The 23,553-nt window shown below is 41.4% G+C and overlaps 1 protein-coding gene across 1 annotated transcript in view; it reads left to right on the forward strand.

Moving 5' to 3' along the window:
• Positions 1 to 23,553, forward strand: part of WDR72 (WD repeat domain 72) — a 588,690-nt gene that overhangs the window by 560,542 nt on the left and 4,595 nt on the right. The window contains exon 19 of the mRNA XM_073653016.1: positions 3,860 to 3,955. Coding sequence (XP_073509117.1) covers positions 3,860 to 3,955 — 96 coding nt within the window. The remainder of the gene's footprint in view (positions 1 to 3,859; positions 3,956 to 23,553) is intronic.

Raw genomic sequence — 23,553 nt, forward strand, 5'->3', positions numbered from 1 at the left:
TCCTCAAAAGGACAGTTTGTTAAGATGGATATGTGTAATGCACGTTTTTTCTCCCTATTCTACCTAATACACAAGCAAATCTCTCCCTGACACAGCAGCACCTCTCCCTACTCTGCCTGATTCGGGAGTGACTGTGACGAGCACAGCGGCGCCAGGTCTGATATAGACCTGATGACGCTGTGCAGCCAGCCAATCACTGTAATGCCACAACCACCATGGCTGTGGCATTACAATGAGTGGCAGGCAATCCCTGCATGTTGATTGGCGCTCTAAAGAGCGCCAAACATGCAGGGAGGGGACCCGAGCTCCCGCAGAGCAACCCCGGAAATATTCGGCGAGCGCCGAGCAACTCGAGCAGTGAGATGCTCGGGCGAGCACCGAGCAGTAGCGAGCATGCTCGCTCATCACTATTGCCAAGCTAATTGTAAAGGGGATGTCTGTGACTTTTATATTGATGGCCTATCCTTAGGATAAGTCAACAATATCTGATCAGTGGGGATGCGATTAGAGGCAGCACTGTCGATCAGCTGCTCCCGGTGCCTGCGGCTGTTAAATGTCATGCCATGACCGGGTACTGCACGTCTGCCCCTTATTGAATCGAATAGGGGCAAATGTGCAGTACCCGTCCATGGCCAATATACAATTGATGGAGCTCCGCAACTGAGCACATCTGGCATCCATCTGTAACAAGAACAGCTGATCGTTATGGTGTCGCATCCTCACTGATCATCCACTCCCCCTTTTCCATCAATATAAAAGTCCTGGCAAACCCTTGGTGTTAATTGATTGCAGAAATGTATAATCAGAAATGTTTGTTAAACATAAGAATCGGAAGGTGAAACCTGGCATTTTCCTAATGGGAGAAAAAATATTTGCACATCTTGACATCTTATGCGGTACAGCAAATACTGTACATGCCATACTGGAGTAACTCCCTTTGGGTAATGGAAGTGGCTACCATGTCACTTTACAATACATTTTCAGGCTTAATAATGTTTTATGGTTTTTGGTTTAAATGAAACTTCAACTTAATTATTCAGCTATACATTTAAATGTCAGATCAGGTTGAAAATAACATGATTGTTTTACCCCTTTGGGCAATGAATCCTGACTATGATGAAAACTGTAATCCCATTATTTAAGAAGAATTCTTTTTTCTTTTTTTTTTTGCTTTGTGTTTAAAAATCTCAGAGGAACGTCATGTTTAATAAGTAATGTATTGTTCTATTTCTTCAGAGCATTTGTACTTTGGTAACATCTAGATACAAACAGATAGGTATATAGCTATCATCTCTAACAAATCAAAGCATACACTCAGTAAGACCTTTGAAAGTGTCCTGTGGTATATGGCACCGAGATGTTAGGAGTAGATTCTGGAGTATTTCCATTTCAAAAACTATATTATTTGTATAGTGCCAACAAAATCCATAGCATTTTACAAACTTTGGGCCTGATGTATCAAAACTTTCATACCAGAATTCAGGTATAAAAGCTTTCAAACGTTACAAAATGTAGGCAAAACTCGGAGCTAATAGAATTTGTGGCACGGCGCACACAGAGATGTACACCACTCATCAGATGTTCCTGATTCATGAATCAGAAGCATCTGACTCCAGCACACCTCCTCATCAAGACCAGCAGGAATAACATGAGTCTTGATGCATCATGCCTTTTGTATTCACTGTTGCCATTGGGGCTCACAGTCTAAATTCTCTATCAATATGTCTTAGGAGTGTGGGAGGAAACCATAGTATTTGGGGGAAACCTACACAAACACTGGGTATTATACAAATTGATGTTGTCTGCAGTAGGATATAAATCCAGGAATCCAATAATAGTGCTAGCCATTGAGCCACAGTGTTGCATTTTACACTTTTTACTCCACACAGGGGCATTCTCGGCCACCAACAGCAGCATGACACTGTTTGACTGAATCGAGTTGATTCACCTGTGATGAAAACAAATTGATGAAGCAGTCCTGTGGACTGATCTCTGGGTGAGGGTCTCTGAGGTTGGATCACAAGCAATCATTAAGCGATACTATATACTAGCAATATGCCATTGGTTAATTAGACGAAAACACTTCTTTTATGACCTATAAACTGTGTGATAGAGCATCCAGGGTTTGGGGTTGGCAACAGCCTCTTTCAACAAGGTAATGAATCCTTTCAACCTGCAAAAATTATTGGAGATAGGGATCTTGCCATCTTGCCATTTGGGGATCGTGACAAAAAGACATTTCTTACATGGGAGTATTCTGAAAATATACTATAACTGTTCAAGCGGGGAATACGCTTTAACAAAAACTGTACTGAATGGGGTTGAAAGAGTAAATGAACTTTTTAAACTGAAATAATCATGTTGACCTGTCTACTCTAATGTCTTGTTCATGGAGAAATGCCAGGACTAGAGGACTAGAGATGTACAAATATATCTGAGTGGAATTTAATTCTACCTGAGTTCTACAAAAATCTGAATTCACCAAAATGCAGACTTGTTATAATTCATGTTTGCGAGTATTCAGCAAAATGGTGCTAGCAGGCTGTCATTTTTTGAACATTAAAATGCCTTCAAAAGGTTAAAAAATAGAAAAAAATCTTATATTCACTTTACCGCTCACCTCTCTGCTCCTCACTTTCACTAATTTGGTCCTTGTATCTTCTGATTCCTGCTGCGAGTGCTGAATTCCCTGGGCCTCTCACACTGAGACTGGACTTCTGGCTCTGATGAAGCCTGGGAGTGTTCTGCACATGCTCGCAAGGTCACAGCGCACGTCGTGACATCATAACCTTTCACGCGCTTGCGCAAAAGCCTCCTAGACTTTATCAGAGCCGGAAGTCCCAGCTCAATGTGAGAGATCTGGGGATTTCAGCACTTGTAACAGGAATCGATGAGGACTGGATGGGTGATGGTGGGGACCGGAAGTGACGGAGAGGTGGGCAATAAGGTGAGTATAAGAATTTTTTTATGTTTTACATATTACATTTCTTATAATAAGGGATATTAAATTTGTGTAGAGTAATTTCTCTGTGAATCAAATTTCCCAGAAAAATATGTGCAAAAAGGTAAATTTGAATTTTGCCTGATGCGCCAATCTCTAGTCAGAAGCGTTGTATGTCAGATCGGGCAAGTCTGTGTGGTCTTATCACAAAAATTGGACCTTTGATGTTTGTAGAAGAGAAGACCTAGGGCTGCAAAACCACTATGTAAAGATATTTGCAAAATAAAGGAAAATCCTATTTATCCAAATGTGTGTGTGCTGTCATAATAGAGATTTGAAAGAACCCTAAAGCCCCTCATACACATTAGACTAATTTCGATTGAACTCTCTTATATCGATGGAGTTGACTGACACTCTAATGGCTTGAACCATTAATGGAGGCCCCAGAAAACTGTTTTTCAGAGGAGTAATAGTTGTGCCATGTTTGATTTTGGGCTGCCGATCCTTTTGTTCTCCCGGATATAAGTCTGGCGGTGGCTCTCTCATAGGAACCACAGGAGCACTGGGCTAAACTAGCACTCGAGTCTATGGGAGATCCAGCTGACAGCCAATTAATTTGTATGGCGGGCTTTAGTCTTGTTATGTTTTCAGGTTCACACTCTACATTAAGAGTTGGAACTAGCCAACCTTAGCTACCATTCCCCCACTTCTATAGTCACTTATCTCTACATGACAAATATGCAAGGATGCATAATGTTTTACACGAGAGAAGCTAAATTGTTTAAATGGAGGCTCAATGTACTGTAGGTGTAAAATATATGACGCTTTTATGCATCATTTATACACTTATGATTATATTACCTTTTTATTGAATGTATATTGTTTTTAGACATAACATCGCCTCCTTTTCATTTCTAGTCCCTGATGCTTCAGCAAAAAATGAAAAGGTAGTAAACTTCCAAGAGCCAGAATCCATCATGGACAAGAGTGGACTGGAGGACACAGATAGTCCAGGTAAGTACAAATTGGGCAAAATATGCTATCAATTATCCTTCCTCATAAAATGCATCAGTCTAATACCTTTTTAGCAGCTACTGCAGCAAATTAGTAATCACCTCTAATGGTCAAGAAGCACAGAGATTATTCATTTTGCTCTTTCATCAAGAATTCACGTCTCAGATTGGCCAAAGGCTTTATGACTTTAAAAGAAAGCTGACACTACCACTTCATTATAATTAGTTTTAGACTCAAGTCTTTTTTAAATATATGTGCTGGGTCCAACCTCTGAGCATATACTCGTCGAGCGTGTCTGAATAAAGAGCTGATGTTAGAGAGGCTGACATAAGCATGCTGGCCATGCAGAGCTTTAATTAATCTGAAGTCTGACCAATACACATATCTTCTCACATCTTACCATTTTTATCTTTTTGGTGCACTAAAAACATGTCTTCCTAAATAGTATAGTTTTTTGCATGGTTTTGTATTGTTGTTTAGAGGCAGGTATTGCATTATTTTGTGCCCTGCCATAGCAATTTATTTTTGACCATGTTTAATTTCACCTAATATCTTGCATCTGTGTGATCTGAAATCCGTGATTCATCCCCTCTGCTGTCTGTCAGCTTAGTTAAGAAATTTCAAAGTCTTGTAGCTGTGTTGACAGGGGGCAGCTGACAGTAGTCACCTGACCGGTCCCCAAGGAAAAGGGCTGAGATTTCATCTTTTGTGAAAGAGTGCAGCCTGCTACTATACACAGAGTCGTATTAACACACATTTAGGATGTAGTTTGTTCATCCAGACGTGTAACATACATGATACACTTATTGTAGGTCACTTAGTGACAGTACGACTTAACATAGACTCTGTATTAAACTGTCCCCTTCTTTTCTATGGGTTTTAAAGTACCCAAGCATCAGGTTATATGGTTATTAGATAGGTGCATTCTCCGGTGATGTAGGGCCATGGACATTGTTTGCACATCTCAAAGTGATCAAAGGAACAATTGGGACTGTACTATGAGAACCTATTAGACTGAATGCTAGCACTGACATGTCAGTCATATCTTTGGCCTTTCTAGTGATCCATTATTGATAATCATTCTGCATTTTATAGGGAATTAATTTGTTAATTATCATTTGGGTTCAAGCATCCACAGTTTTGTTTGTTTATGCTCCTTTCATGCCAGTTTTAAGAATCACTCTTTATTATTGATTTTTAGAAAACTTACAGCATATTCTATTACATTAGATTACTATTATATTACATATACTGTTACAGATTGATGAATTTAGCTTTCTTTTATGTCCTGAAAATGTAACATTTCAGTGACCCTGATGATATAGAGTGAAAATAAGACTAAAGGTCCAATTAAATTAAGGGCTCGTATAGACAACTGTATTTTCGGTCTGAGTATGATTCAACAAAACATCAGATCGCACTCGGACCAATGTTATTGTATGGGCCCCAGCATATGTCCAATCTTTTCCTCGGACTGAGCCCCTGCAAGCTAATGGGTCTATCAAAAAAATCAGACTGCACTCAAAGTTCGATTTTTACGAACTGACAGAATGGAGAAAATGGAGACATTTTTTTTCCATCTTTTCCACATCTGAGAAAATTAGATCACACTTATAATTAGCATAATCGGACCGATTTTCTGAGATGAGAGAAAATACGGTGATGTGACCCTAGCCTAACCGATTTGCAGCATTAAACGACCTTCAATCTGAAAATATTTACAGATCTGTGATTGTTTAATAACCTGTTTAGACAGGCAGAACATTCTCAATGAAGTGCAGTAAACGATCTGTAATAGATCGTTCAGTGCACTCAGGCTGCCAGTGTCCTCGGCAGCACAAATCATTATTATACAGGATGATGAGCTGCCGAAAACAATGATCTTTTGTGCAGTACGAAAGATAATTTCACCTGATGAATGAGCATTTTGCTCATTCATTGGGTGATCAGCAGCCGTTTTTTGCTCCAAGACTATTGTGAAACGAGCAATCCTGGGAACGCTTATTCGCTATAATCTTTCTTTTTAAATTCACCTTTACAATAAATATACAAAGACTATGCAAGAGCTCTCTGCAATTGATGAGTAGATGAACTCCACTAATGCATCAAACATAAAAAATGTGAGGTACTTAGTTAATAGTTTTGATCAAAATTGCATAAGCCCACCAACCAGAAACACTTAAACATGATGAACTATTAATTATATTAGCCAGTTTCCTAGATTGAAGTTCATTAACTAAATGCAGAGGACAAAAATTCTCCAATATCACTAGTAGATAAAAATATTTTGTTCCTTTTTTTTTCTTAATATTGTACTCTGTGGGACACATCACATACTCTCTTACAAGAGATATATGAGGCAGACTTGTGCTTTGAATATAATTGATGATAGGGATCCAGGTTGAGAATAGGAGTCTTCAAATATGGTATCATTACATTGGCAGTAAACAATGAATTGCTCAGTCTTCTTCTGTGTGTCCATCCCTGAATTTTAAAACACTGTTCCTTATAACTCTGAAAACCTCTGGAGAATTCAGAACTGGTCTCATTGCCTTCCACTGAGAATTTGTGGCTTGGTTGCCATAGAGACATCGTATTTATTCAAGAATTGTTCATATTGATCCGTGGACAGGCGTAAATGGCCAGACTAGTGAGGAGAATAAAAGAGGTGGGCAGTACAGAAAATGACCAGAGGTTATGGGTTGGAAATAGGCTCAGTGCAGACACGCACAATTTGAGACGACCATAAAGAACGTGTAGCATTTTTGGGTTGGATTTTGTTTTTTGTACTTTGTGCCATTGTTTCCACTTACTATAGAGTGAAAGAAACTTGTTAGTCACTTGTCATGTCAGATCTTTGGTGCTTGTCCTGACACAGCTGTCAGCCTCCGAGCTCTGTGTGCAGTTCAGGGACGCACAACAAAGAGCTAGTAACATGAATTATTTATCTGCTCCCGTGTGGATGAAATCCTCAGATAAGAAATTAAGACACTTCCAATAGGAGAGTAGGTAAAACAGGTTACGTCACATAATTGTGCACTTAAGGTTTAAGTGACAAAATGAAGATGAGTATGAAAAATTTTCACATTATAAAAAAATGTGCATCTCTGGCCATAACCTGGTATTTACATATGGTTATACATGTCCCTCATAAAAAAAAACTCCTGAATGAATGAATTGTTAAAAAGGAATATATAAAATAATATATGAACTAATAAACAGAGAATGTTAGCCACAAACACACAAATAGATAAATGTGGATATAAAAAAATAGAAGAGGCTCAGTAGTGTATACAATAATACAGAACCAAGTAATTATCTATCTATCTATCTATCTATCTATCTATCTATCTATCTATCTATCTATCTGTCTGTCTGTCTGTCTATCTATCTATCTAACAAAAGATGAGGCAGCATCAGCTAAAACAAAAAGCAGATAATAGATGCCAGCGTGCAGGTTAGAGTCCAGTAACCTACGTACAAAAAAGCAGGCAGCACATTATAGGAATATCAAAAAAGTAATCAAACTTTTAATTTGCCTTGTGTGCAAAAAAAGCAACGTTTCAGCCCTAGAGAGTTTCTGACAAGCAATGTTTCTTTTTTTTTTTTCACATATGGCAAATTAAAAGTTTGTTTACTTTTTCGATACTCCCATAGTGGGCTGCCTGCTTTTTTGTATTTATATCTATCTATATAGATATATCTATCTTTATAGATATATATATATAGATATAAGTAGATATATACAGTATATATACAGTATATATCTATAGATACATATGTGTGTATATATTTATCTATAGATAGATATGTGTGTGTGTGTGTGTGTGTATATATATATATATATATATATATATACATACAGTACAGACCAAAAGTTTAGACACACCTTCTCATTTAAAGATTTTTCTGTATTTTCATGACTATGAAAATTGTACATTCACACTGAAGGCATCAAAACTATGAATTAACACATGTGGAGTTATATACTTAACAAAAAAGTGTGAAACAACTGAAAATATGTCTTATATTCTAGGTTCTTCAAAGTAGCCACCTTTTGCTTTGATGACTGCTTTGCACACTCTTGGCATTCTCTTGATGAGCTTCAAGAGGTAGTCACCGGAAATGGTTTTCACTTCACAGGTGTGCCCTGTCAGGCTTAATAAGTGGGATTTCTTGCCTTATAAATGGGGTTGGGACCATCAGTTGTGTTGTGCAGAAGTCAGGTGGATACACAGCTGATAGTCCTACTGAATAGACTGTTAGAATTTGTATTATGGCAAGAAAAAAGCAGCTAAGTAAAGAAAAACGAGTGGCCATCATTACTTTAAGAAATGAAGGTCAGTCAGTGCGAAAAATTGGGAAAACTTTAAAAGTGTCCCCAAGTGCAGTTGCAAAAACCATCAAGCGCTACAAAGAAACTGGCTCACATGAGGACCGCCCCAGGAAAGGAAGACCAAGAGTCACCTCTGCTTCTGAAGAAAAGTTTATCTGAGTCACCAGCCTCAGAAATCGCAGGTTAACAGCAGCTCAGATTAGAGACCAGGTCAATGCCACACAGAGTTCTAGCAGCAGACACATCTCTACAACAACTGTTAAGAGGAGACTTTGTACAGCAGGCCTTCATGGTAAAATAGCTGCTAGGAAACCACTGCTAAGGACAGGCAACAAGCAGAAGAGACTTGTTTGGGCTAAAGAACACAAGGAATGGACATTAGACCAGTGGAAATCTGTGCTTTGGTCTGATGAGTCCAAATTTGAGATCTTTGGTTCCAACCACCGTGTCTTTGTGCGACGCAGAAAAGGTGAACGGATGGACTCTACATGCCTGGTTCCCACCATGAAGCATGGAGGAGGAGGTGTGATAGTGTGGGAGTGCTTTGCTGTTGGGGATTTATTCAAAATTGAAGGCATACTGAACCAGCATGGCTACCATAGCATCTTGCAGCTGCATGCTATTCTATCCGGTTTGCGTTTAGTTGGACCATCATTAATTTTTCAACAGGACAATGACCCCAAACACACCTCCAGGCTGTGTAAGGGCTATTTAACCAAGAATGAGAGTGATGGGGTGCTACGCCAGATGACCTCCACAGTCACCAGACCTGAACCTAATCGAGATGGTTTGGGGTGAGCTGGACCATAGAGTGAATTCAAAAGGGCCAACAAGTGCTAAGCATCTCTGGGAACTCCTTCAAGATTGTTGGAAAACCATTTCCAGTGACTACCTCTTGAAGCTCATCAAGAGAATGCTAAGAGTTTGCAAAGCAGTCAGCAAAGCAAAAGGTGGCTACTTTGAAGAACCTAGAATATAAGACATATTTTCAGTTGTTTCACATTTTTTTGTCAAGTATATAATTCCACATGTGTTAATTCAAAGTTTTGATACCTTCAGTGTGAATGTACAATTTTCATAGTCATGAAAATACAGAAAAATCTTTAAATGAGGTGTGTCCAAACTTTTGGTCTGTACTGTACTTCCCATTGACTACGTGACCATTAGCCACATTACAAAATATATATCTATTCATATAGTCAATTGTATATCTATCTATCTATCTATCTATATATATATGATGTCATTATTACACAATATTTTCATGTGTAATAATTTAATAATTACAGATGGGACAACCTCTCTAGGTGCCTAAAGACAAGACATTAGAAAATACCTCAGCATCTTCCTTCCCTGTAGTTCATCAGCTGCTTTTATTAAATTGCCCTTCCTTAACCACAATCGCTAGGGTTCTCATATATAGAGCATATTATGAATTTACACTTGTGCAGTTCTCAATGTAGGGTGGCTGTGAATCCTTCCACAAACCAGTACCAATGCACTAAAGAGAATCTCTCTGAGAGGTGGCGAGCAGTTCATGTTGTGAGACTTTCCTTCCTTTAGCTCCTGCGACACTCATCCTGAATGGAACATTTTGAGGCAGAGGAACAGAGCAGCAACAGACTCACCTACTTCCTTAAAGTCCCTGGATGACGGGAAGCTGAGCTCCGCCCAGTGGCAGCGACATGACGTGTTCAAAAAAGCAGGGTTAGAGACAAAGATGCGGCACCTGCCGAAATCCAAGATGGAGACAAAGAGATGTGACAGAAGATGTAGCTACGTGGCTGGAACAGTTTGCCCATAAGACTCCATCTTCCAGTACCCCACTCAAAATGTTGGTGTCTGCTACACAGGGTATGAGGGGAACACCAGGTGAAGGATCCAGATTTATGGCACTATCTATGGAGGAGGAGGAGGAGCCTAAGTCCCCTGGGCTAGGGGTAACCCCTTTTGGGCATAATGGATCTACAGCAGCACCTAAAGGGAAAAGTTCTATCTCTGAAGAGCTTTCCCAGGGGGGACCCCCTTTCATGCAAGATGTCCTCAATACAGTTAATAAATACAACTTTACTATTAATACATTGATGGGACAAGGTAGCCATATACAAAAATCAATTTCTATGATGCATATCATGATGTGTAAAAAGAGGCAGAGAGCTCCACAGGCAGCTGCAGCATTGATTGCCAAGGCTGATGACCTGGAAAATCATCAGAAACACCCTAATATTAGACTGGTGGGGGTCCCTAAAAAGGCTGAGGGGAATAATCCAGATGACTTTTTGGAAAAATGGTTACCGGATACCTTCGGCAAAAATACCCTCACTCCTTTGCTTGCTGGGAAGAGAACTCACAGAGAACCCACGAAACTGGGCCCATTACCAGACCCCCAAGGCCTATTTTGATCAAAATTCTGCATTACAAGGACCAAGACATCATATTAAGGAAAGCAAGAGAGAAGCTGGACATTAAACTTGGGGGACGCAAAATTTCCTTTTCCCAGACTTTTCAGTGGAGGTCAAGAGCAAAAGGTCTCAGTTTCTGGACTTAAAGAGGAGGATGAGGATGCTGGGTCTGCAATACTTGATGATTTACCCAGCCAAGCTCAGGATGCTTTCTCTCGTTACTACCACATTCTTTGAGTCCTCATCAGACACACTAAGATGGCTGGACATTCATGAGCAACAAATCCGGCAGGAGGAGGGAGGAGCCAGACCTGCACAAGACAGTCCTAACGCTCACTCATGGTGAAAGATCCTTCTTCTCACTGTCTGTTAATATCTCCAGCAGGTTTCACCATTGCAGGATTGAGGCCTCACTTAATGCTACTATTTAACAATAGTATCATTGTGGCTGGTATTTATGGTCAAAACCTCCATGTTACTTATTTTAACTTCTACATTAGTGCGGCGGGTCCTCCGCCAAAGGAACAACAGAATATTTGGTATACTGTATATTGCATGCACCTAATGGTTACATTTTCATTTGAGCCCCATCCCTTACTGGTAAGGGCAGGTTTATAACATAAAGAGGGAGGGTTAATAGGTTCACAGTTGGGGGTGATGGGGGGTTGGAAGGCTTCTGCATAAAAATTTGGATTCATCAGAGCTTGGAGAATGGTATACTCACAAGGATCATCTCTTTACATAGGTTTTCTTATAGATGGGTGCTATGATTGACTTTATTTCTTGGAATATTTGTGGGTTGAGCAATAATTCCAAAAGATTCGCAATCCTCGACTATATTAATAGATTCAACCCTGCAATAATAGGGCTACAGGAAACCCATCTAACAAACGACACTATCAATCAGATACACAGACCCTGGATGGCGTATACCTTGCATTTATTTCATTCTAATAACTTAAGAGGGAGTCAGCCTAATTGTACATTGAACTATCCCATTTACGCATATTGACTCCTTCAAAAGCGCTGCCAGTAGATTTGTTGGGGTTAGATGTAAAATTCAGCCCTTTGAATCTATCATTGTCGTAATCTATATTCCTCCTCCATACTCAAATATTCTTGTTAAAAAGTTTCTCGAGAGACTGGCGTTTTCCCAGTAATCCTGGGAAATTTTAATAATATTTGTAACCCTGGTAGTGATAGGTTTCTGAGGGAGGTAATTCTTTTTTCTCTTTTGGTCATCTAATCAGAGAGGTGGGGCTGATTGACATTAGGAGGGAGAAGTTCCCAAATTTATAGGTTTTTTCTTGTGCATCATCAATTTAATAATCTTTATCAAGGATTGATCTAGCCTTACTTAATTCTCAAATTACTCCGTTAATTTCTAAAGTTGAATATCTTCCTAGAGCTCTATTGGATCACTCCCTCCTCTGGTTACAGGTGCAAGTAGCCCCGCTAAGATCCAAGTATTCGTAGGATGAAACTTAATCGATTCTGGCTTAAAATTATTAATTGCATTACCATTAGGGAAAAACTTGGAGAATTCTTTGATATAAATTTTGGTTCGTACCCTAATAATGTGGTTTGGGATGCTATTTTTAAACCCCTTTTTAACCTCTTCACCCCAGCCGGTTTCCACCTTTCTGACCAGGCCAATTTTTTCAATTCTGACCAGTGTCACTTTGAAGTAATAACTCTGGAACGCTTCCACATATTCCAGTGATTCTGAGACTGTTTTTTCATGACATGCTGTACTTCAAATTAGTGATAAATTTAAGTTGATATGACTTGTGTTTATTTATAAAAATATCGAAAATTTGACAAAAAAAATTAAAATTTTGAAATAATTTTTTATGCCCTTAAACCAGATAGTTATACCACACAAAACAGATAATAAATAACATTTACCACATGTCAATTTCACATCAGCATTAGTGATGAGCAAGCATGCTCACTACTGCTCGGTGCTCGCCCGAGTATCTCACTGCTTGAAATGCTCGGCGCTTCCCGAGTATTTCCGAGGTTGGTCAGTGGCGGCTCGAGTCCCCTCCCTGCATGTTTGGCGCTCTTTAGAGCACCAATCAACATGCAGGGATTGTCTGCTACACACTGTAATGCCGCAGCCATGTTGGTTGTGGCATTACAGTGATTGGCTGGCCGCACAGCGTCATCAGGTCTATATCACACCTGGTGCCACCATGCTCATCACAGTCACTCCGGAATCAGACAGTGTAGGGAGAGCTGCTGATGAGCTAGGGAGAGATTTGCTTGTTTCTAGTTAGTGGAGGTATACCAGAATATATTAGAGACACATATCCATCTCAACTAACAGTCCTTCTGAGGACTATTCCAGCTGCAGAGATATCAGTGCTAGGCAGGCAGGGTATATAGCAGACTGCAGTGCACATAGCAAGAGGGTCCATTCCAGTTCTGTCTGCTGCTGGTGCTTTTACAGATATTTGCAGAAATAGGCCCAGGTATCAGTGGCCAGGAATATTTTTTTTTTATCTTAACCCTGATTATTTGTTTAAAAAGCAATCCAGAGAACACCGTTTTTCTGCGCCATTTGCTTGTTGGCACTACAGAATACAGCCAGGTCCTTTCCATGTTACAGTGCTAAAAATCGAGCTATTTAAAGCTGTGGTTTGTCCATCACACGGATCACACATAATTGCGCTGAAAATATTGCCATTTCTGGCCTCCATTGAAATTTTCTTGCAGTATGTGAGTGAACTTATTGACAAGAGGTTGACGCTGTTAAAAATAGTTACCTACAGGCCAGCTATTTAAAACTGTGGTTTGTCTGTCACACGGATCACTTATAATTGAGCTGAAAATATTGCTATTTCTGGCCTCCATTGAAATTTTGTTGCAGTGTGTCAGTGAACTTATTGACATGAGGTCGGCGCTGTTAAAAAAAGTTACCTACAGGCCAGCTCTTTAAAACTGTGGTTTGTCCGTCACACGGATCACATATAAGTTCGCTCCAAATTCAGCCATTTGTAGTGAGCGTGGAAGATATTGTCCTCCATTTAAAATGGGCAATGCACGTGGCAAGGGAAGGGGAACTGAACGTGATGGTGTTGGTGAATGCAGAGGCCATTGCCGTGAGCAAGCTGAAATTGTGCCACAACAAACACCTACATCTTCTCGCTCGACCTTCCTGTCCCAATTAATAGGGGACCGCAGAACACCACTATTGAACACAGAGCAGTGTGAATAGGTTATTGGCTGGATAGCAGATAATGCTTCCAGTCACTTAGCCACCACCAGTCACTCTTCCACACGGTCAAGTCTCAGTAGCTGTGAGTCTGGGCTGCATATTCCTCACCCTGATCCTCTATCCTCCCACCATGCTGAGTGCCCAGAGATAACTTATCCCACACTTGGAAACTCCGAAGAGCTGTTCACTTTAACATTAATAGATTTGGGCCTCTCACCCAGTCCACTTGAAGCGGGGCATGAGGAGATCACATGTAGCGATGCCCAAATATTTGAGCAGCCACGGTCATGCGAAGGCGATGGTGGGAAAGTGTCACAAGAGGTGGACGATGATGAAATACCATTGCCAGAATGTCTTCCAGGTTGCGGAAGTGGAAGACGAGGTGGTAGATGATATAGTAACTGACCCAACCTGGCAGAAGGACATGCAGAGCAAGGACAGTAGCACACAGGGGAAGGGAGGCAAAGCACCCCAACAGGCAGGAAGAAGCAGTGTGGTGGCCGCAGACAGTAGGCGGGCAACTGTTCCCTGTAACACCAACACGACGGAAGTTGCCAGTACAACTGTTAGGTCTTCCCGAGTCTGGTTGTTTTTTAAAGACTCTGCCGATAACCCCAAAAAGGCCATTTCCACCACCTGCCAGGCTAGCATCAGCAGGGGTAGCAAAACTGCCAGCCTGACCACCACCAGTATGATCAAGCACATGGCAGCAAAGCACCTGACTTTGTGGGCCGAACCCCAGGGTCCAGGAACAGTGTCTGCGGGTGACACCACTGCTTCTTCCGCTGTTGTGCGTGCAAGCCAATCCCCTGTCCATAGTGCATGCGAAGATGCCTCCTGCCCTTCACCTGTCGTTACACACTCCCAACTTGCACTATTAGCAAGCACGTCCTTGTCCCAGTGCAGCGTTCAGTTGTCCATAGCCCATTCCTTGGAATGCAAGCGCAAATATGCAGCCAACGCCCCACAAACCACACTATTAAATTCCCACATTTCGCGACTACTTGCACTCAAAATATTGCCTTTCAGGCTCGTGGAGACGGAATCTTTCTGCAACCTGATGGCAGCGGCCGTCCCTCGGTACTCAGTCCCAAGCCGCCACTATTTCTCCCGGTGTGCCGTCCCCGCATTACACAAGCACGTGTCCAGCAACATTAGCCGTGCCCTCAACAATGCAGTTACTGGGAAAGTCCACCAAACCACGGACACGTGGACAAGTGCTTGTGGGCATGGATGGTACATCTCGCTGACGGCACACTGGGTTAAAATAGTGGAAGCCGGGACCCAGTCAGACCTTGGGACGGGACACATCCTCCCGACGCCAAGGATTGCGGGCCCTAGTTCAATCAGGGTTGCCCCCAGAGTCTACAGCTCCTACACCTCATCCTCCTCAGCCTCCTCCTCTTCAGCCTCCATCTCCAAAATGACCACATCAGTCACAAGCTGGAAGCACTGCATCACTGCCTCAGCCAAGCGGCAACAGGCTGTGCTGAAGCTAATATGCTTAGGTGACAAACCGCACAATGCTGAAGAATTGTTGACAGCTCTGAAAGAGCAGGCAGATCTGTGTCTGACACCGCTGAACCTACAGCGAGGCATGGTTGTGTGTGACAATGGCCGGAACCTGGTGGTGGCTCTGAGGCGAGCTCACACATGTACCATGCCTGGCCCATGTGCTTAACCTCGTGGTTCAGCGGTTTCTCAAATCCTACCCGGAGCTGCTGGATTTGCATGTCAAAGTATGCTGCCTGTGTGCCCATTTTAGAAAGTCAGCTAAAACTTTCGCTGCCTTTGCCGTGCTTCATCAGCGTTTGCAGCTTCCGGCTCACCGACTGGTGTGTGATGTCCCCATGCATTGGAACTCTACACTGCAGATGTTGGGAAGGATTTGTGAGCAGAAGAGGGCAGTTGTTGACTACCAGCATCAACAAGGCCATCGGTATTCAGTTCAGACTCCACACATAAGACCTCAGGAGTGGACATGGATGTCAGACATCTGTACCATCCTCCAAAACTTTGAGGACTCCACCAAGATGGTGAGCGGCGATGACGCCATAATTAGCATCACAATCCCGCTTCTCTGTCTTCTGAAATGCTCTCTGCTCACAATCAAAGAGGATGCATTGCAGGCGGAGCGCGATGAGATGGAGCAAGGAACCATACAGGGTGATTACACACAGCCCAGCCTCATCTCATCCCAACGTGGATTGGGCGACAATGAGGAAGAGGAGGAGGAGGAAGAACCGCAGCTAGTTTCATGCGCTATAGACGGTACTACCTGCACAACTGTCATACCATCTGTTCAGTGTGGATGGTCTGAAGACGAGGAGGAGGAGAGCATGGTCAGTAGTCTTCTTGGTGAGGACACGGAAGTCTTGCCTGTTAGCAGTCTGGCACGCATGGCTGAGTTTATGTTACACTGCCTTTCCCGTGACCCTCGCGTTCTCAAAATTTTGGGTGACTGTCATTACTGGTTGGTGACACTTCTAGACCCACGCTACAAGGAGAACTTTATATCTCTTTTTCCTGAGGCGGACAGGTCTACAAAAATGGGGCAGTACCAGAAGGCCCTTGTTGCGGAACTATTAAAAAAATTCCCATCTGAAAATGCTGGCGGCAGAGGTCACAGTTCGTTGGACAACCAAGGAGTACATGCGAGAGAGACACAACTCCAATCCAGCAGAGGCAGGGGAACACTGTCAAAGTTCTGGGAGAGTTTTCTCAGCCCCTCCCATCGCACAGGCTCTGAGGCGCGGGGTACTCTCACAAGGAGTGCAAAGTTTGGGAAGATGCTGATAGAGAACCTTGCTGACCATACCAACTTCCTCCTTGATTCCTCTGTGCCTTATAATTATTGGGTATCCAAGCTGGACACCTGGAATGAATGGGCTCTCTACGCATTGGAGGTCCAGACCTGCCCTGCCGCTAGCGTTTTATCAGAGCGTGTTTTTATTGCCGCTGGTGGAATTATAACTGATAAGCGCATCCGCCTGTCAACTGAAAATGCTGACAGGCTGACTCTTATAAAAATGAACAAGGGCTGAATTGGGCCAGACTTCTCAACACCACTGAATGATAGCAGCATAACATAAATTCAAATCCAGTGTCTTTTTTTGGGAGGTGTATTCCCATGCACCTTTTCACACCCACACATGGGTATACGCTTCCTGATTTTAGCTATTTGTTCTTGTCCTCCTCCTTCTCCTCATCCTCATCCTCTACCACCATATAACCAGGGTGACTGTGGTCCATGATGCAACACCCACATAATTTTTTTAAAGGTGTTTATGATGCCCGAAAAAAAGTTTTTATACAGTATGTATGTATACCCCCCAGGGGTAAATGTTTGTCAGCTCATATACTTAGTGCATGGGCATTAGACGTATAGGAGACCCGCTCCTTTCTAATGAGAACATTTTTTCATGAGTCCCTCTACGTCTCTGCCAAGGGGCATTGGAGTGCCTCCCAATTTTTGGCAGCGCTTGCATTTACTGCATAGGCCAACACTATGGGAGACCCACTTCTTAATAATGGGAAAATTGTTTTCAGGAGGCCCTCTGACCTCCACATCTCTTCCAAGGGGCATTGGAGTGCCTCCAAATTTTTATCAACCCTTGCATTCACTGCATAGGCCAACACTATGGGAGACCCACTTTCTAATAATGGGAACATTGTTTTCAGGAGACCCTCCTCTAAGTCTCTTCAAAGAGGTATTGGGGTGAATCCAAATTTTGGGCAAACCTGCCACTCACTGCATATGCAATAACAGTATAGGAAACCAACTCTTTAGTAATGGGAACAACAAAGCATAGCCGGCTGATGGCTCTCTAAGAATAGCGAGGGCTGACTGCTGGCCCCTTAAGAATAGCAAAGGCCGCCTGATGGCCCTATAAAAATAAGCTTTGTGACTTTCAGAGTCCCTCCTTCATAAATTATACAGGATGATTCTGATCATGTCTCACACACTACATGGCCAGATAAGGTTGTAAAATGTTAAAATGACATTTCCCGGTGAATGCATTTGTCACGGTTGTAAGCAATGCAAAAGCGCAAAAAAGCATCAAAAACGCTAGTTGTGAACATAGCCCAAGGTGTGGAGGAGTATTTTTGTTTTTTATTATTTATTTTGCCTTATATACAAGTCATTACCCTGGAAAGGATGTTCCTTAACATATTTCCCAGGAAAATCCATTTTGGTTTTGTTTTTGTATGTTTTATTGTGAGTCCGTAAATGTGGCATAACACCTCTAACAACGTTGTTGACAGCAGTGACCTGGGAGTCAGAAATGCTTCCAGGGATCTTCCCCGTGCTGTTCCCATGTCATTTGAGCAATGTTCCCATCGATTTGGGCAATTTTTAGGCCCTCTGCAGACAGCCAGGGGGAGCCGCCTGAAAAATGCTCAAGTTTCCCATAGACTTACATTGGGCTCATTGCTCTGGTCAGGCATCCGAGCATTCCAATTTGCTTTACCCGAGCATCGAGCACCAAAGCATTTTAGAGTTCGCCCATCACTAATCAGTATCATTTTTGAAACATATTTTTCTTTCGTACGAAGTTAGAAGGGTTTAAAGTTCATCAGCAATTTCTAATTTTCCAACAAAATTTACGAAACCATTTTTTTAGGGACCACATCCCTTTTGAAGTGACTTTGAGGGGCTTATGTGACAGAAAATAGCTAAATGTGAAACCATTTTAAAACCTACACCTCTCAAAGTGCACAAAACCATGTTTTAGAAGTTTATTAACCTTTTAAGTAGTGTTGAGCCACCCCCGTAGTGTTCGAGTTCGGTTCAGTTCGTCGAACACCGGGAAGTTCGTGGAACTGTTCGTCGAACACCTTAGAACACTGTTGAACACCGTCGAACACCGTTAAAACCAACGGCAGGCAAATAAAAACACATAGAAAACACCTTCAAAGGTGTTCAAAAGCTGACAAACTGCTCAGAAGACACTCTCTTTAAAAAAAGACAGCCGGCAATTCAGCATCGGTACCCGATAATTTAGAACAGAAAGAATAGAGCATCACACATAGATTAGATAGATAGAAACATGTCAGTCACATATATAAGAAGTACAGTGACAGTGTTGGTTACTGTACTTGTCTTTTAGTGTCAAAGGATTTATTAAAAAAAATAATAGTGTTTTCATGCACCGTCTCTTTAAAAAAGCCGGCCGGCAATTCAGCATCGGTACCCGACAATTTAGAACAGAAAGAATAGAGCATGAAACATAGATTAGATAGATAGAAACATGTCAGTCACATATATAATAAGTACAGTGATCGTGTTGATTACTGTACTTATCATTTAGTGTTAAAATAAAGGATTTATTAAAAAAAAAAATTGGCGTGGGGTTCCCCGTAATTTTAGTCTCTAGTGGAGGTTAAGCAGATGGCTGGGGTAGATGTTTGAAGCCTGGGAACAGGGTAATACCCACAGAGCTTCCCAGGCCACTAATATCAGCCCCCAGCTGAATACCTAGCCTTTACTAGCTATTAAAATGGGGGATCCCCCAAAATAATGATGTGGGGTCCCCCCTATTTTAATAGCTAGCAAAGGCTAGGCAGACAGCTGGGGGCTGATATTAATAGCCCAGGAAGGGTGCCATGAATATTGACCCCCTCCCAGGCTAGAAATACCAGCCGTCAGCCGCCCCAGAAATGGCGCATCCATAGGATGCGCCAATTCTGGCACTTAGCCTCGCTCTTCCCACTGCCCTGTAGCGGTGGCAGTGGGGTAATAGGGCTGGGGTTGATGTCAGCTAATAATGCCAGCTGACATCAAGCCCAGGTTAGTAATGGAGAGGCGTCTATAAGACACCCCCATTACTAACCCCATAGTCAAAGTTAAAAAAAACACAAAATATTGATTTAGCCCAAAATTTAGCATTTTCAAAAGGGTAACAGGAAAAAAAACATGCAATTTGTTGTTCAGTTTCTCCTAAGTATGCTGATACCCCATATGCAGTGGAAAGCTACTGTTTGGGTACACGGCAGGGCTCGAAAGCGAAGGAGTGCCATTTGACTTTTGAAACACAAAATTGGCTGGAACGATAGCGGACTCCATGTCGCATTTGCAGAGCCCCTGATATGCCTAAACAATGGAAATCCCCAAAAGCACCCCCATTTTGGAAACTACACCCATCAAGGAACTTATCTAGCGGTGTGGTGAGCACCTTGAACCCACAGGTGCTTCACAGAATTTTATAACGTTGAGCCATGAAAATGAAAAAATTAATTTTTCCGGCAAAATTGTTACTTTACCCAAGATTTTCCTTTTCACAAGGGTAACAGGACAAAATGGACCCCAAATTATGTTGTGTGATTTATCCTGAGTACACCGATACCCTACATGTGGTGGAAAACATTTTGGGCACACTGCAGGGCTCGGAAGGGAAGGAGCGCCAATTAAATTCAGGAGCGCAAGTTTGGCTGGAATAAATTGCTCATGCCTTGTCAAATTTGAAGAGCCCCTGACATATCAAAACAGCAAAACCCTCACAAGTGACCTCATTTTGGAAACTATACCTCTTGAAGAATTTGTCTAGGGGTGTAGTGAGCATTTTTATCCCTCAAGTGATTCACAAGATTGTATAACAGTGGGCTGAGCCAATGGAAAATAACCATTTTTTCCACTAAAATGTTGCCTTAGCCCTAAGTTTTTAATTTTCAAAAGGAAAAATAGGAGAAAATGAGCCATACAATTTCTCCTGAGTACACCAATACCCCAAATGTGGTCAAAAACTGCTTTTGATGCACAGTGGAAGCCCAGAAGGAAAGGGTCGCCATATTGGGATTCAGATTTTGCTGGAATGGTTTGAAGATGCAGTGTCACATTGGCAGAGACCCTGAAGTTCCAGAAAAGCAGAAACCAACATAAGTGACCCAATTTTACAAACTACACCTCTTAATGAATTCATCTAGGGGTTCAGAGAGCAAATTTACACCACATGTGCCTTGGCTGCTTTCACGTATTAAAAAACACTTTTTATTACCAAAGTATTTCCATCACCATATTTTAAGAGCTATAGTTTTTCTATATATCTGCCGACAGAGTCATGTGAGAAAATGCTTTTTTGTGGGACGAGTTGACGTTTTTATTGGTACAATTTCCATGCACATATCTTTTTTTGATCGCTTTCTATTCTGATTTTTGTGAGGCAAAATGAACAAAATTCAGCAATTCAGCACCTGTTTTTTTTTATTCTGTTCACCATGTGGTAAAAGTGATAACACAACTTTATTCTTTGATTCAGTACTATTACAGAGATACCACATTTATATAATTTCTTTACGTTTTGCCGCTTTTACATAATAAAAACTATTTTATAGAAAAAATAATTGTTTTTGCATGTCTGTATTCTGAGAGCTACAACTTTTTTATTTCTCTGCTGACTGAGCTGTATGGCTGCTTGTTTTTTACAGGACAAGATGGTGTTTTCAGTGATACCATTTTTATTTCCATTCGACTTTTTGATCGCGTTTTACTCCACTTTTTATTTGGTGGTATGATGAAAAAGCATAGTTTTTTGCCAGTTTTTTTGTTTAATTTTTTAACGGTGTTCACTGAAGGGGCTAACTAGTGTGATAGTTTTATAGGTCGGGTCGTTCTGGACGCAGCAATAGCAAATATGTATACTTTTTTTTGTTTATTTTTTATATATAAATATGTGTATTTATTGGTATAATATTTTTTTTTCATTTTTTTTTGTCCTTTATTTTGTGCTTTTAAAAAAAATATATATTATTACTAATTTTTTTAACTTTTTTACTTAGTCCCTCTATGGGGCTTTAACTTTTTTTACTCTAATTGCTGGTGTAATGCATTGCAATGCACCAGCATTACAATGCTTTATACCTGTCAGTGCTGTACTGACAGAAGCCTCTTAGATCATGCTCTGAGCATGGTCTAACAGGTTTGCTATAGCTGACTGACCCTGGAGTTATCATGATGTTGCGGGGGCGCCAATCGGGAGGGAGCTCCCTGGATGATCTCTCTCGCAGTAATAATGAATACTGTTTCTAAATTTGGGGTTTTTCTGGTCCAAACATTAACTTGTTGAAGTTGGCGTTGCTCCCCCTGGATAATAAGGTACATCTTCGACCAAACAAAGTTTTAGCAATCTCGGTGGTAAAAAAGTTTAAACACCGAGGCATATATGTTACCAGTGAGGTTAATGACTACATCCCTTTAAACCTGAACCCTCTGGTAGTTAAATCAAGAAACAAAGTTGAAGCATGGTATAAATTAACCCTTTTTGCCAATGGTAGAACAAACCTCATTAAAATGTGCCTCATGCCCTCTGTACTCTATGCCCCACATTCGGTCAGTATTTTTTCTCAGGAGTGTGAGCCAAAACCAGGTGAGGAACAATCAGAGAAAATGTATAATAGAAACAAGTCACCAATTCTGCATTTATCACTCACTCATGGTTTTAGCTCCCACTCCTGAGAAAAAGTACTGACCAAATACTGACCAAGCACTGATAGTGGGGCTGTGGCCTTACTCGTATGGTCGCCTTGCTGCCAACACTGCCCGTTGAATCCCATCTTCTGGCTAAGCTGGAACTTCTGGCTGCGACTAAGCCCAGGAGGTCTCTGCACATGTAATATCATGACATGCAGAGAAACCATATGACACATACTGCACTTTAGGCTGTGACTTCTGGACACGACCAGGCCAGAGACCTCTGTTCCCGACCTAACGTGAAGATGCCCGGCGTTTATTTTTTCAATAAATTCTTGTACAATTGGATCCATCTCATCTATTCAATGTAGTACTAACAACTTCCATACCATATAAAGCATGCTTTTCACTGCAGTCTTCCCAGGCTCATTAGTCTCAAGGTCTTCTTCCACATACCCCAGAATACACTCCAATGGCATGAGAGTAACATTAACAGAATATAAATTATTAATTATGTCTGTTATGTCTGTTACTCCCTTCCAAAACCTTTCTAGATCTAAACAGGTCCACAACATGTTGAGCAAATCCACAGATTGTAATTTGCACCCATGACATAGGGAGTCACCCAATGAAGTGACTACAAATATGATAATCTATGTTTAGCTAAATACTTAATGCTGAACTGATACAGGCGTGGTTAAAAACAAATTGCTAAATGATCATTATCTCTTATGTAAATCTGGGTAAAAGTATCCAAACCTAGACTATGATGAAGTTATCTATTCAGGGACAGTGCAACCTATAGGATTGGTGCAACCTATAGGGCTGGACAGGGACCCAAGAGGTAAGGGGCCCATTTCCACCTCAGAAGCATGTGGAATTGTGCATTATGATGAACTATTGGGCTGTAAAGGGCCCGAATACTGTTCTTGCACAGGGGCCCTTTTCTGTCTGTGTCTGCTAGTGTATATATTCATTTTTCTTTAGAAGAAGATTAAAAAGATCTATGTATTTTATACTTTATAGACTACAAAAGAGTTTTTTTTCTCCATGTACTGACTATGCAGCCCTATATTGTTTAACCCCTTTACCCCATAAGGTGGTTTGCACGTTAATGACCAGGCCAATTTTTACATTTCTGACCACTGTCACTTTATGAGGTAATTACTCTGGAACGCTTCAACGGATCCCCCTGATTCTGAGATTGTTTTTTCTGCTCTTAAATCAGAG

The sequence above is a fragment of the Phyllobates terribilis genome, unplaced genomic scaffold (assembly GCF_046119375.1).
Source record: "Phyllobates terribilis strain yellow unplaced genomic scaffold, ASM4611937v1 Scaffold_11__3_contigs__length_659146591, whole genome shotgun sequence".
NCBI lineage: Eukaryota > Metazoa > Chordata > Amphibia > Anura > Dendrobatidae > Phyllobates > Phyllobates terribilis.